The 14,873-nt window shown below is 48.1% G+C and overlaps 3 protein-coding genes across 3 annotated transcripts; 2 read left to right on the top strand and 1 right to left on the bottom strand.

Moving 5' to 3' along the window:
- Positions 1-361: 361 nt before the first annotated feature.
- Positions 362-2,833, bottom strand: N7487_006852 (patatin-like phospholipase domain-containing protein; the record flags this gene model as incomplete). The annotated part of the gene is made up of 3 exons (XM_056874599.1): positions 2,785-2,833; positions 1,123-2,717; positions 362-1,072 (listed from the first exon to the last, which is right to left on the bottom strand). The coding sequence occupies exons 2-3, from the start codon at positions 2,560-2,562 to the stop codon at positions 362-364; spliced, it is 2,151 nt and encodes a 716-aa protein (XP_056732319.1). The 5' UTR covers positions 2,563-2,717; positions 2,785-2,833.
- A 4,267-nt stretch (positions 2,834-7,100) lies between these two features.
- On the top strand, positions 7,101-9,606 carry N7487_006851 (leucine-rich repeat domain-containing protein; the record flags this gene model as incomplete). The annotated part of the gene is made up of 2 exons (XM_056874598.1): positions 7,101-7,142; positions 7,240-9,606. The coding sequence occupies 2 exons, from the start codon at positions 7,101-7,103 to the stop codon at positions 9,604-9,606; spliced, it is 2,409 nt and encodes an 802-aa protein (XP_056732318.1).
- A 1,847-nt stretch (positions 9,607-11,453) lies between these two features.
- On the top strand, positions 11,454-13,499 carry glcA (type 1 serine/threonine-protein phosphatase catalytic subunit GLC7). Its single transcript, XM_056874597.1, has 4 exons — positions 11,454-11,671; positions 11,819-12,148; positions 12,273-12,572; positions 12,646-13,499. Exons 1-4 carry the CDS (start codon positions 11,495-11,497, stop codon positions 12,739-12,741), a joined length of 903 nt encoding a protein of 300 aa, XP_056732317.1. The 5' UTR covers positions 11,454-11,494; the 3' UTR covers positions 12,742-13,499.
- The last annotated feature ends 1,374 nt before the right edge of the window (positions 13,500-14,873 follow it).

The following is a 14,873-nucleotide window of genomic DNA, read 5'->3' as shown; positions in this document are numbered from 1 at the left end:
CATTTTGATAAGAAAAAAATAAAGAAGGAACAACGAAGTATGTGATCAAGTGCAACGACCGCAAAATAAAGGCGAAGCCAAAAACGATCAAATGCATACCAATAAGACATATGACACCTTGCTATGCTGATGAAGAGGGGTAAGCGGGAAACAGAAAAGCAAAGACACTAGACAAGGACAAGGACAGCGGGTGTATTATCCGAAAGTGCCCGCGATAAGAGCCGCCTTTCATTCTGGATATTGGATATCCAAAGTAGCGGGAAGTAGCATGACGAGATAGGGCTGCAGGTGCCCCGAAGTAGAAAGGTCCTAGTCTGAGCCATAAACTCTGATGGAGCCGCTCGAGCCGCTTGTGTTTTTATCAGATGACCATGGCGTCTTCGTCCCGATAGTAATCCGCATCGTCAAAGAAAACGGCAGACTGGCGTCTTATTTCCTCGACCACACTTCCCCGTCGGGAACTTGGGGTCTGAGGACGTGATGAGTTGGTTGACTGGGATATGCTATCTGACAAGTCACCGAAACGGGACTCGCTTTTCCAGCTAGACCCATCGCGCTCGGGGAGATTTTCATCTAAACGCTCAACCATGGAGTCTGGATGTTCATTTTCTCGACTGCGGAGTCGACGAGAGAGGATCGGGGAGAGCGCGCGTCCACCCGTTCTGGATTCTTGCAGTCCTTTCATGATCGCATTCTCGACCTTAAGCCGGTTTTGGATAAATTGAATCTTGGAGAAAGCGCTTTGTTGGCCGACATGTATCATGCGGGCGAGCCTTTCAGGAGGAGGATCTGAAAGAATATGGATGAAATCGGAAGGAATAGTTTTGGGCCAAATAGTCACAGTTCCACTGAACTTTTGCAACCAGATCTCGCTCCAGTCTTGACCCATAGGTCGTGGTAAAAGCTCTAAATGCCGAAGAACTCGAAGCCACTTGTTGAGGTCTAATTTGATGTACTGCTCGATTGCAGTGCCGAGGAAGCCGCCGCGCCAACCACGGCCCTTGCGGTGTGTGACTGGTCGCCCTACCGTCCCTCTAGAACTGAAGAAGAAGAGGTTGATGTGGGGGTTAACCTGAAGTAGTGTTAGTGGCAAAAGGGTAAAATTGTCGAAATTAATCTTACCTGAGATACGATCGTAAAGTTCACGTTGAAATGTAGGTTTAACGCTTTGATAGGTATGTCGGTCCGCAGGCTACCATCTTTCCATTTGTGCCCAAACGAATAAGGCGCCAGAGTTCCATCACGCTTTTTAGTCATTAATACAACGGGGTTTAGAATGCCTGGAACAGCCGCTGAAGCAAGCACAGCACTCCATATGACGCAATCAGGGCATGTTAGATAATTGGCCAGGATAGTCGGTGAGTGAGGATCCGAGGGCACGCAGGTGACATTCAAAATGCGCCCGGTCCGTTCGTAAGCTTCGCGAAAGGTCGTTGAGCCCCTGCAAAACCAGGCGCACTGCCGAGCCCAGTCTAGGGTATCGAACCGAGCACCAGTTCGCCACCAGCGATGAATCCAAGTTGCCAGCCCTTCGTGACATGCACGAATCCGGTGCGCTAAAGCTGGAACGAGCAGCTGTTTCAGCTCATCATCTGTTCGAGTCGCGACTAGTCCTGCCACTAGTGCTCCACCTGACGTGCCTGTTATGATTTCTGGGAGGACATCATTATCAAGCAGCGCTCTTACAACCCCGAAGTGGTAGTAAGCAAATGTAGCGCCACCCGAAAGACAAAGAGCGGTGCGTCCAAAGTTCGTATCGAGATGCTTGAAAAGCTGATACTTCTCATCCTTGTCAATCTGCTTACTGTCCAAAACAATCTGTATGCATGCATGCACCTCGTCGATGTATTCCTGAACCAGCTCTTTGGTTCCCGAATAGGTCTCGCTGTATATTCGAGGATTTTCCACGCCGGCAAAGTTGTTCTTGACGCAAGCCTCCAAAAGTGCTCGGAGATCTTCAATGACAGGTACCTCGCTGGAGCCAACCCAACCATTTTCCATTTCCCATTCCGCATCCTTCCTCAGCTGCTTCAGCTGCGAAACCACCTTGTTGACAGTGAGGTGGTCATAGTACGCGTACTCGTCTGTCTTCTTCCAATTTTCGGTTCCGAGATGGACGTCCAGCGCCTGAGCCGCTTTCAGCCAGTCGGGGTAGTTTTTCTGTGCGGATAGCTCTCGGCGTAGCCTTTCTCTCTTTCCCCGCCATGTCACCCACTGCTCATATAGTAATATATAGACGCGCACCAAAACATAGCCAAAGCTCAGTACTGTGAGCCATGCGAACACAATGAAGAGGAAGGGCCATTTCAAAACAGTATATAGCACGCCTTCCCTCGTTTCATCCTTGCTTCGCTTTGGTGCTTTCCGACGGCCCCGACTCTTGCGGACCCTTTGATTGATTGGGCGCCAGTCGTTGATGGCTGTCAATGGGGAAGCTTCTGGGGCATTCAGCGCCCTCTCGAATCGGTCGAGTTCATCTGGCTGAATGAAGTCGCGGTCGTAGTCAGGGAGACAGGCCGGATCGTTAGGGTCGTACAATGCGGGTTTCTTCTCAGTGGTCATGTTCAACACATTCTGAATACACCAACAAAGATGTTGAAAGTCACAGAGGTACCTGGAAATCCGGTTGGGGAAGCTACGTTGTACGGATCATGACGTTGGCGTCACGTGTAGCTTATCCCCACATTGCGGCTAGTGTATTTCCGAAAACAGCTAGTCTAGTTTTATATGAGCTGAGTCATCCAGATCTTGCCCCGCCAGATAAGAAATCCAAAAAAAACATACCGAACCATGGATGCCTCGGTAGCTAAACAGCAATTGATTCCCATTCAGAACATTGTTGTTCTCAAAAACGAGGGAATTGTGTAGATCTATCAGAAGCAATCTACCTAGGATTGAATTTGTCATAGTCACGCAATTTTCAACCTCGCTTAACATTCTTTGTATCGAGAGTGAATTAATTAACTTTGAGAAACTATGGGAGGCATCATCCCACCTTGAGATCCTGCGGCATTTGAGTACGACAATGCCGCCGCCCGTGCGATGGCATTGAAAAATTCTTGGAATGTACCCCTCCATGCACGCCATCTGGGGGTAATCGGCATTCCTTCATGCAATCTGCCATTCAATGGCTCAATGCTCAATTAGCGGGGTCATCGCGCTCGCCTCTCAAGGCTAAATGCCAGATTTCTTTTATCCCGGCTCAAAGAATCATACCATAGCTCACCGCTACATGCTCGGCGGCGCGAATGTCGAGGAAGATCTCAGTGTCCTTCCGTGATTGGTAGACGTCTCGGGAGAGTTTGTTTGTCGCAGCCGAATTGGAGGCCCAGGAAAGCATACCATGGGCTGGCAGCGGGGGTCAATTACTGTAACCACATGCATCAAGGACGAGGAAGTGCTTTGTGCTCACAGTATCTCACATAAACTACGAAGTAATAGATCAGAAATATCAGCTACCTTTTTTTATATTATACGACGGGGAAACGTCATTTCGGTCACCTGATGTTAAAAACGGGCCCTTCGTCACATATTGAGGATGATTTGCAGCGACTAAATATCCTTAGCGTCGTCACGGGCTGCAGGATTCGTCCATAATTAGACTCGTTTAGGAGAGGATATTCCGGGCGGTTTTTTCTTTTGCTCGTGTTCGTCGCCAATGCTGATCACGTTGATCAGCCTGCTAAAGTCTTCAATGCAGATTCGAAAAAGCAAACACTTTATAAGCCATCGCTTTCCATCACTACTTTGCGATTCTACACTCGCTTATACTAACATGTTTTTAAGCATCGTTTTCGATACAACCTTCGGCTTGGCCTGTCGCGATATATAGCAGTAAGTATTTATTGTCCCTTGTTGCGCGGTAGCCGCTCAGTTTATTGTGTTGCTTTAGCCTTTTATGACATCCCTGAACGTGCCGGGAGCGCTGAATTTTAAGTGCGACTCACGTCAAGGTTACCATCTTCTCTAATGCCCCGCTCTTTGAAGTTAAGAACGCCTTGGCATTTTCGCTATCTTCAATCCTAACTCGAATCGTCGTTCCCTATTTTGGCCCTATGCAGATCATGGATCTTCCCTCGCGAAGTATTGTGGCGTTGTTAGAGCAAGTGAGAAAGCTTTTCCCCGCTTACGAAGTTAACCCCTAGTACTCCCCGAACATGAGCGGCAAAAGCAAAATAATAAAAAAGCTGAGCGAGCCACATTCAGTCTTGGCAAGAGAATGCGTCTGGAAATGACCCGTGTCGCGTCTCAGCCAATGAGCAGGCTCAACGCCCATGTATGTCCCATATCGCACCGCGTACTTGGCGGGGATCGTCCAAGGGTGGGGAAAATGTCCTCGGATCTCCGAGGCCGGGCAACGCCCGAAAGCGTTTCCTACTTGGGATCAACTTGGCCTTTGTTTTAAGTTGTCTATGGTACGGAGTACTGGATATGTACATACAACATTGTAGTACAGAGAGGCAATGTAGATCTAGTTGATATCATATCGTGTACCCCCTCCCCCTTAGTTATGTCAAAAGGTCTAATTTCCATGTGTTGAACATACCTGGGGTTTTTGAGGGGGTATTCAGCCCTGATCAGCCAAAAAGATTGGCGTCTCATTTTGCTATACGAAGTACGGAGTTCTGGAAAAAAAAAACAGGGGGGTGTCCATATGGTACATACGGAGTACATATGCGATTCATAGCACACACTTCAATAACGGCAGGGATGCTGTAGACTCCTCGCATGGAAAGTGCAGTGTCGTATGCAGCAAGGCTGGGATCTGAAGTTGAACCGAGCGTTTGCGGCGCATTTACATAAATGTCCTGGAATGTTAGCTCTCAATATTTTGATCTAACTACAATTATACCCCGCGCTCTAGGATCTGTTGCAGGGATAAAAAAAAGAATAAATGGGAAATTATACCCGTGTACAAAGTTTAGAAGTGAGTTTGTCCTTGATGCTTCAAATATGAAACATTCGCAATATAATAAATTCATGTCGCAAATACAACAATACTACGTATTCTAAGGGGGGAGGGGGATGTCAACGGTTAACACAGCCCCCCCATCTAGAGATAAAATCGAGGAATTAAAGAGAGATGAAGGGGTGACGTTGGAACCATGGGACAGCCGCCCTTATCCGTTCCAACGTTTTCCGTAGAAGCGGTGTGGCTGATATCGGGACGAATTCGAGTAGAACCATGGATGGGATGAAACCACCTCTACTTCAACTTTATGACACTAACGTCTCGTAAGTTGTTGATGTCATCAGAAGACTTTCTGGAGTTCATATACGGAGTATATGTATATATTTAGAGTAAAAGAAAACACATTTTCGATTCCTGTCTCCACTCCTCAAAGGAATGTCAGATGTCAGTGCGAGCTGACGGACTCCGACGATCTTAGATAGCGTAATGGCGAATTCTAGTTGAATGTCGCTGATTCGTTCTTTTACGGGGATTCATCAAGGTATAGCGCCAACCAGGTCCTCTGTTTATGCTCATTCTCGCGGAATTTCTGAATGACTGCATCCGCTATTTCCCGTTTGAGGAGGGAGGCATCCTGCGAGCATGCAGATATCCTCCCATGCATGTGCGCCCCCGCCAATCGTGTGCCTCGTGCAATCATTCGCTTCCACCTGAACCCTGATTTGATCGCCTGCACCCCCTTCAGCGCCTACAGATGACCAACGACATATTCGGTAAGGGCACGGCGTATGAGTCGTACTCTCGGGGTTTGCGTTGAAGAGCCAGAGAGGTTAAAAAATAAATAAATACATAGATGACACTCCGTATGGAGTACTTGACCCGATAAAAAAAGTAGAAAAGCGGGCCAAAAGAGCACAGGGCAACTAGGCCAGCTCTCGGCATTCCCACCCGGTCTGCATCGTGGACTGAGGTTGCCTGCGTGTGGCTGCGTCGGAGATTGATCAGCACGCCGCCACCAAGATAGGATTCACGACAAGTTTCAACAGTTTCCAGGAGGGGTGGATTTCAACTTTCAACTGCATGAATGGGAAGATGTTAAATTTTTTTTACGTCGATCAGAGAGAGCCCCTCGGTACGGAGTACAGGACCCACCGATAGCATATGGTCTGAGTTCCTTGCTCCACGATCGGCTCATAATATTGACGCTACGTGCGAATTCTATGGTAGTCTTATGCAAGAGGTATTAAGCCATCACATAGGAATCTTCGCTAACCGTCGAAAAAAATTTCCTGATCTCTATAGGGTAATAGGGGGTTTACCAGGGTACTAATCGTTTTGATAGACGCGGGAGCGAATTCGGCGAACTAAAATACTAGGCGCTGTCCCCATAGGCTCGCCACTTCCCACCCGGGTATAGTAGCTGCAGCATTAGCAGCAAATATTTATTTATATTAGTGATGGTTATACGGTATTAGACTAAGTACGGAGTACGGAGCACGGAGTACGGAGTAGTCTGTGTCTTATAGATTACTTGGATAGGTCAAATTTTTTTAGAAAGAGGACAGCGTATATGTAGAGAAACCAGAATCGGACAATTGCATTCACGAGGTAATGGGAATAAAAAAAACATATCAGGAGAAATAAAATCCAATCAGTACGTCTATCAGACGACTATCATTTTGAAATATCTCAGCTGATAAAAAGTAAAATCGGAAATCGGAAATAAAATTGCTGGTAAACGTGTATTACGGCGTATATGGGCTGTGTATTGTGTTATCAGGATAAGCCTGTATTATTTAGCTAAATAATTGGTTACCCCGTGCCACCACCTTTTCCCTCTTCACCTTTTGTCATTCCTCTCCAATCTCTATCTCCCTTTTCGAGGTCTCAGAGAGGAGATCGAGTCGTTTTTTTTTGACTCTCCATATTTCATTCTCCAGGTATTATTCCTTCTCACTTGCCCCGCCTCCCGGGGTCCCGAAATCCCCCATCTCCCATCCCCAATGAGACTGATCAATTTCAGCACAACGTTGCTAACCCTCACATTTAGAGCCTCGATTGCTCGTTTTTTTTTCGGGTCTCATTCGGGTCGCACAAGCAAGATGTCGACTACATCTGGTAACATCTGTTGAGCTATCCATCTTCAGAGTTCTCCCGGTCCATCACCATTCTACCCCCCGTTGACGCCATGGAGAAAATCAACACCGGGGATGGACAACTTTTCATAAAGGTTTGTGTTTCTATGCAGCAGTCGCCTGATCATCGAGATGATAGAGATTGTCTGGGTATTTAGTCCTACAGACAGCTAACGCGCATGGTTACCATAGAATGTCGCTAGCTATGTCCGCACCCACGAAAAGGCCCTCGCCAATGCACTACAACTTCGTCGTCAACCCACCAAAAATGCTATTCCACAATCACCCAGTGTTCCTTTGACCCCTGGTAGCTCTTTCGCCTCGACCTCCTCAACCCTGGCTGCGGCCTTCTCATCCGCGGCATTGAAATTCATGTCGCAGAACGCCAAAACCGCCAAACTGACATTGACTCCCCATCACCTTTTCTACCTTCTCTCCCGTTTTGAGGAATTGACCATTGCCGTGGGCCCTATGAACATCAGGTTGGAGAATATTCACACCGAAGTTTCGCAATCCTATGTTTCATTCCTGAACAAGCCCCAACAGTCCCGGGGCGATCGGGCTTCCATCCATTCGGTGTCCAGTGTTCGTAGTGTGATGTCTGGTATGACCGACCTCTGGTCATCTTTCCGCCTTGGATCCAAGGATACCCCAACCAAATCGGACAAAGCCAAGGCCGCCTTGGAAGGGGACCTGAAGTACTTGTACTCCGCCTTTACGAAGATCCCGTGTCTTCGTCTTGCCCCAGACCACCGTGCTCCCCTGATCTCTGGATATGAAGAATTTCCTTTCGATACGGCTGTGCCGCTGCACTCCTTTAAGAATCTGAGCGCTTTAGAGATTATTGATCTAGATTACCGTTCTTTCTATGGCTGGGATAGATTGTCTGAGCAACTACGCACGTTGACCATCAAGAGAGCCCACTTGGATGATCCGGCCGATCTTTTAACGAGAATTGTGTTGGACGACATCGATAAACGCCGCCGACGGTCTGCCAAGTCTCAACAGTCTCCCTCGCTGGGATGGGGCAGCTCCAGCAGTCAGCCAGTTCACGCCCCCGACCAGGCAAACTCTATCTCAGCCCCTGGATCTCCTATCGTGGACACAGCATTCGGAACCAGTACCAGTCCCAGATCTTCCCCGATGTTCCGAGCCGGCTCAGAAGGCGCCAAGATTCGTGCCAGGGCCGGGAGTGTCTCTCCGACTCGACCGAACACGAAGCACAGTCACCGTCGTGGTCAGTCTCGGCAAATTCGTCGCACAGGTTCCGCAAGCTCTGAATCAAGCGAGACTTCTACTGGCCATCGAAATGGAAGCTCTACAAACCTACTCGCAGACGTCCTCTCGCCTTCAAAATGGCGATTCCTGCGACACCTGGGTCTCCCTGAAAATTCCCTGACATCCGTCTCTGCTGCTAGTCTCGCCCCTGTAGCCAACAGTCTCAACTCCCTTGACCTGTCCTCTAACCTCTTGACGGAGATTCCTGACGGCGTAGCGTCACTGGTGGCATTGAGAGCCCTCAATTTGTCGCATTGCATGATTGAGTCTCTTCACTCCCTCACTCGGAATCCCCTTCCCGCCATCACCGTTCTCACCCTCCGCGGAAATCGCCTTCGTTCGCTTGCAGGCATTGAGCGGTTGCTCTCTTTGGAAAGATTGGATCTTCGTGACAACAACCTCACGGACCCGACGGAGATTGCTCGGCTGACCAGTCTCCCTGAAATACGGGAGATCTGGGTATCTGGCAATCCATTCGTCAAGACCCACTCTGGATATCGAGTTGTGATCATGAACCTTTTCCGCCGGACGCCTGGTTATTCTGAGGACATCATAATTGACGGTAGAGGTCCGGGGTATACTGAGAGGAAACAACTTGTTGAGCGAGTTGCAGAACCTCAAGCTGCACCGGTTGTACGCTCCAGCCCAGCAGATGACTCAACTGTTGTGCAGAAGTCTACCATCTCGAAAGTGCCCCACGATCTTGCAATCTTCAAGCCTCAAGAAGACGAGGGAGATTTGCACATTAATGGTACAAATCTAAAGGAAATTGAAGGGGGAACCAACCGCCGCAAAAAGCTCCAACGACGCAGGATAGTCGATATCTCGGTGGATAATCCATTTACCACCGATGGTCTGGGTAATGCAGGCAGCACCGCTCTTCCAGCTCTTCCCGTTCAGCAACTCCAACCGCCAGTTGACCGTCCGATTGTTGTCCCCGTTGACCAGCCGTGGAGGCTGGAAAGCGCTGCGCATTCTGGATCGTCAAGCATCCAAAGCCCCGAAAAACCTGTGCATTCGAGCCCCCCTCTTGTACAGGCTTTGCAGGGCAAGGATAGGACGATGGATGAAGAGTTCTGTCGCCAGCAGCTGGAAGTTCTTCGCCAGGACGTGGGCCATAACTGGCTAACTGTTCTCGGCGAGAATGACTGGAATAACTCCCATAAAGACTTCGCTCACAGCTCTGGTGCGGGCTTGGACCATTCTCCTCATATTTCCCCACCCACACTCACCCGCTCGAATACCCAAGCGATCCTGAGCGGACATGCGCTTAGCGGATAAAATACCCTTCTTATTATTTACAGTTCTCGGCCCATGACATCTCCTGCCGGAACTCCGTCTGGCTCTCACGTTTCTATCTCATCACTCCCGGAGTTCTCTCCGTGGATGCGACGTTTACCTGCTTCAGCGGGTTCTGTCATCTCTTTTCTCCTTATTTACGAGGACCCGACTCCCCTCGTGCAGTCCCTCGGGACTCATTTGAACAACATATCCCCAGCACCAGCAGCTGATCATTCTATGCATTGTTTTCGGCGTTGGATGACTTATGAGACATGGTGGGTTGGATGTATGAACTATTTACGGCCGTCTTTTTTGCGTTTTTCTTTTCACCGTTCCGTGCCTCCATTTCCTTTTCTTTTCCAAAACGAATCCTGCGATGACCCCTGGTTTTTGGGAGTCGGCTTGATCCACGGAAGGCACAGTGAAAGACATTTTGTTTTCGGTTCTAGCGTTGTACTGTATGATTCTGAATTTTCGGGCATGTTGGCGTTGGATGGATCTTTTGACTTGTTTAATTCCCCTCTTGTTACTTCTTAGTTTTGTCCTGTTTTCAATTCGTTTTCTGTATAATGCTGCATGACTTCTGGACAAGCAGCATTGTATAAGACTAGAGCCCCGAGCTCATTTGTGAAGAATGCCAATTATTTTGGAGAGTTTCCTATATTTCTACTTTTTCTCCGGTTCTACGTCTCTATTAGGCATCTAGATATCCGTTCCGTAGAGCCGAAAGATCCAATAGTATGGATTTTATTCGTAGGTTATAGATACAAAAGGAATATAGAATGGTATTATAGTATGGATCTTAGTCTAGATGCACAATCTAAATGCACTATTTTAGTAGATCAGCCTCTTCTTTCGTGCTTGGACCCCGTTTGGCGTCGAGGGCGTTGGCAGTCTCGACCTAGAACCCCCTCCTCTTTGCAGATTTTTTTTGTATCAAAGCGCCTGTAACACAGAAGAGATAGAAAGGGATAAATAGAATAGAATAATAGAGTAATAGAATAAATGCAAAGTAGAAAGGGGAGGGGGAATAGGTTCTTTTATAAGCGCTCTATATATAACATAACCCCCCTCCTCTCTCTCTCTCCTTGGGGAAGATCAAACACGCGCAAACACAAAATAGGAACTTCCCGCTTTCTTCTTCATAAAAGATTCTCTTTTCTTCAACCTTCAACCCCATCTCCATCTCCACATTCACGTTTTAAGTTGATGTTTTTGAGATTCAAACTGGTCTGACTATCGTACCGAGAAAATTTTCTCCCTTGATTGAAATTTCCCTTCCGATATCTCTCCATACATCTCGACTTCATCCACTCTTCGGCTTTCTTCATCAAGCCGAATTCGCTAAGAGTTCATTGCTCTTTCGCTCAGCCTCGTTTATCTTGTGAGGCGTCTACGAGCCCATTCGTTTCTCTTTACACCGTGCGCGTACACAACAACTCGGATAGGCACCACCGTCCAACACCCGTCTGGCATCTCTGCCAGAACTGTTTTTTTCCCTTTCTTTCCCGTGGCCGTTAGGCCCTAATTTAGATCTGTTTGGTCTTGAAATCTTCTGTTTGGTAGGCATCCCTATTCCTTTTTCCCTCCGCTGCTCCCAACACAACCCGACCGCCCAAAGGGGGAAGAAAAATCAACGGAAAAAAAAATTCAAGCGCGTTCTTCAATTTCACCTCAACTTGGGGCTTGCAATGCGGACTGGACTTCATCTCAATCTGGAACGCTTTATTAACTTGTTTTTCCGACAGTAACAGGACATAGTCGCCGCGTCATCAAACCTCTGTTATTCTCACCCGATCGCTCCGGAAGTCTCTCTTCCACCTTTCGCTTTTCTTTTCCTTCACCCATCTTTTTTCCTCTTTCGTGTTTTCGTTAGACATTATTCGCTATGGCCGATCAGGAAGTGGATCTGGACTCGATCATCGACCGGCTCTTGGAGGTGAGGGGTAGCCGCCCTGGAAAGCAGGTTCAGCTGCTCGAGTCAGAGATCCGTTTCCTCTGCACCAAGGCTCGTGAGATCTTCATCTCTCAGCCCATTCTTCTCGAACTGGAAGCGCCCATCAAGGTGAGAAATTTCTTTTTGTATCTGAAGGGGTTTTCGAGTTGGAATAGGCCTCCGTCTAACATGCGTGTCTTGCTAGATTTGCGGTGATATCCACGGCCAATACTATGACCTCCTGCGTCTCTTCGAATACGGCGGTTTCCCCCGGAGGCTAACTACCTCTTCCTCGGTGACTACGTCGACCGTGGCAAGCAGTCTCTCGAGACCATCTGCCTCCTCCTTGCATACAAGATCAAGTACCCCGAGAACTTCTTCATTCTGCGTGGAAACCACGAGTGTGCCTCGATCAACCGTATCTACGGTTTCTACGATGAGTGCAAGCGCCGATACAACATCAAGCTCTGGAAGACTTTCACCGACTGCTTCAACTGTCTCCCCATTGCCGCCATCATTGATGAGAAGATCTTCACCATGCACGGTGGCCTGAGCCCTGATCTCAACTCGATGGAGCAAATCCGCCGTGTCATGCGCCCCACGGATGTAAGTTTTTCCCCTTCTCCGATTTCACCCCTCCCTGGTAAATGTGGTTCTATTGGCGAAAAGAAAAGTGGCAGCGTGGCACTGGGTTCGTTCGGCTGAAAGCCAACATCGCTAACTGAAATAGATTCCCGACTGCGGTCTCCTGTGCGATCTCCTGTGGTCCGACCCCGATAAGGATATCACCGGCTGGAGCGAAAACGACCGAGGTGTTTCATTCACATTCGGCCCCGATGTGGTCTCGCGCTTCCTTCAAAAACACGATATGGATCTGATCTGCCGTGCACACCAAGTTGTTGAGGATGGATACGAATTCTTCTCCAAGCGCCAGTTGGTTACACTATTCAGTGCGCCTAACTACTGTGGTGAATTCGATAATGCCGGTGCAATGATGAGCGTGGACGAGAGTCTGCTCTGCTCCTTCCAGGTGAGTTATGGAATTTTCATCCTCCGATATGTCTTTTTTTCAATTCCTAACCTTTTTTTTCTTCTTCCGATAGATCTTGAAACCAGCCGAGAAAAAGCAAAAGTACGTTTACGGTGGCATGAGCGCCGGCGGTCCCGTCACTCCTCCGCGAAAGCAAAAGAAGAAATAAAAGAATCAATACGAGCTTCCCCATGTGCAGCAGGTTCGGGCGGAGATAAGCCTTTCACAAAATCTCTTTAACAGCGCCCTCATGACACCCTCCCTACAACCCCCCGCGAGTCCCTCCCCCGGATCCACGAAAACGATGAACGACCGAGGAACCCCTCATCCGCACCCAGGGAAGTCCGATATTCCTCTTCAACTCCACCGATAATATCACAGTCACATTCTTCAACTCCTCCCAGACCCCCGGGCTCTCTCTCCCAGTGCGACATGCGATAAAAACACAACAGTCACATCATTTCCTGGCCCGTGCGACCTTCTGTACTTCCGGAGCGGAGTTCAAATGCTTATTTCTTCGTTGGTTCTCGACTTCTCTCTCTGTTTCTAACCATCTGGACTGGAAAGTTTTTATTTTTTTCCCTTTCGGCACCCTGGGAACGGAGAAGGGAAACTGGTTATCTTTTTTCTCTTTTCTTCTTCTTTTTCCTTAACTTCTTATTGTCCTGCTCCTTGACCGCATGTGTTGTTGTTTTCTTATCGAATCATATTCGTCTTTCGAATTTCCTAGTCCGACACGTACGAGGTGGTAGTAGGTACCTCTCTCTGCTGATGCATCGTATACCGGATTGGGAATGGGCGGCTCTGTTACTGGTGGTGTTTCTGTGAATCTAGCTCGGCCTTGGAATGGGGTTTTTTTCGGAGGTCTAGATTGTTTGTTATATGGGCTGTGAGAATCACATTTGAGTTTATGCTTATGTAGGCCAAGATATCTCATATTTTCTTTTGGGTAGTTGATTCCGTCTCTGATTGATACATACTTGAGGTAGATTCTTGCCTAAATTGAGGAATTGGAATATCCTTCAATCCAAGGCATAGGTATAGTATGGTAATACTTATCTATACAAAATTCTACATAGCAACAGCGATCAATATCAGTTAAATTCTATATTAATAGTTATGTTGACAGGGCCCTGGTTGCCGGTTCATACAGTGTGTCTCCGGTATTTGCGCCTGCGGCTGGCTCCGCCGGCGTCGGCGTCGGGGCGGTGCGCATATCGCCATCACTTAACGCTCTACGCATCGACTACGACACTCATGTTCCGGCTTCGTGCAGTCCGCTTCCCCTTGTTGGCTCTTAGTCGACTCTCTGCATTTATAGCCACATACTGAATGGCCAGGTAGTGCGACGGTGCGCTTTATCTATGACTTCCATCGGGGTAATGGACCAATATCCGCCATCAGTGGTCAAGTCCTGTAGCAGATGCCGTTCCAGAAAAGTGAAGGTGATTTCCCCCAAGTTCGATTCATTTGCATGCTGCTGAATATGTAGATAGTGTGATCTAAAGGTGCCCCAATGTTCCGCATGCGAAAGACAGGGGGAGGTCTGCAACATCACTGAATACGTTGCCTATCCATATGCACTTGTGGAGAGTCTTCATTCAAAAGTGAAAGAGCTTGAGGAAAAACTTGCAGCCTGTACACATGGATCGGCTCATGGATCATCCCTCAATGGTCCTACGCTTGGATCGTACTCCAATCGACAGCCAACTGTAGGAGAATCAGTTCCAGCGGACGTGAGCAAAGAAGCCGAGGAAGTAGGCGTTCTGGCTATTGGATTTTCTGATCGGTATTCTCACTCCAAATATGGTTCGTCAAATGCTCGAGTCGTCTCAAGATACACCTTGATCTGTGTAGCTAACCGGGATTCCTAGTGGGAGCCGCTGCCGGTTCAACCTTTGCGCGAATATTTTTCAAACAAGTTGGAATGACCAATTCTTCGGACAACCAACAAAATCCAGAGAATGAAAACCTGCCGACATGTACGGCTTCAATCCCATCAAGGGCAATTTCTGGGTATTTACTCTCTACTTACATCGCACGGGTTCATCTGTGGTGGCCTTTCTTGGATCTACGGCAGACCCGGTCTTGTTTTCAAAGGCTTTATCAAGACCCACAAGCATGCACAGATTTGGAGCGATTCAAGTTCTTTATAGTCCTTGCATTGGCCTCGGACGAAGCTCGTGTTGACGATGCTTATACTTCAATGCTGGATTATAATACTCCGCGGGATTATTTTCAAACTGCACTTCATTTCTTCAACCGATTCCGGGAGCATCCCCGCGACCTCCCAGGACTTCA

The sequence above is a fragment of the Penicillium crustosum genome (assembly GCF_028827405.1).
Source record: "Penicillium crustosum strain IBT 35664 chromosome Unknown utg000002l_segment0_segment0, whole genome shotgun sequence".
In the NCBI taxonomy this organism is placed as follows: Eukaryota; Fungi; Ascomycota; class Eurotiomycetes; order Eurotiales; family Aspergillaceae; genus Penicillium; species Penicillium crustosum.
This window is presented reverse-complemented; position numbering and strand designations above follow the sequence as displayed.

What these genes read in the sequence shown, in the direction of transcription:
- glcA (XM_056874597.1), top strand. Translation starts at nt 11,495, where the DNA reads ATGGCCGATCAGGAAGTGGATCTGGACTCGATCATCGACCGGCTCTTG. An exon ending in GTGTCATGCGCCCCACGGAT is followed by an intron (nt 12,149 to 12,272) that starts GTAAGTTTTTCC and finishes TAACTGAAATAG; the next exon opens with ATTCCCGACTGCGGTCTCCT. An exon ending in GTCTGCTCTGCTCCTTCCAG is followed by an intron (nt 12,573 to 12,645) that starts GTGAGTTATGGA and finishes TTCTTCCGATAG; the next exon opens with ATCTTGAAACCAGCCGAGAA.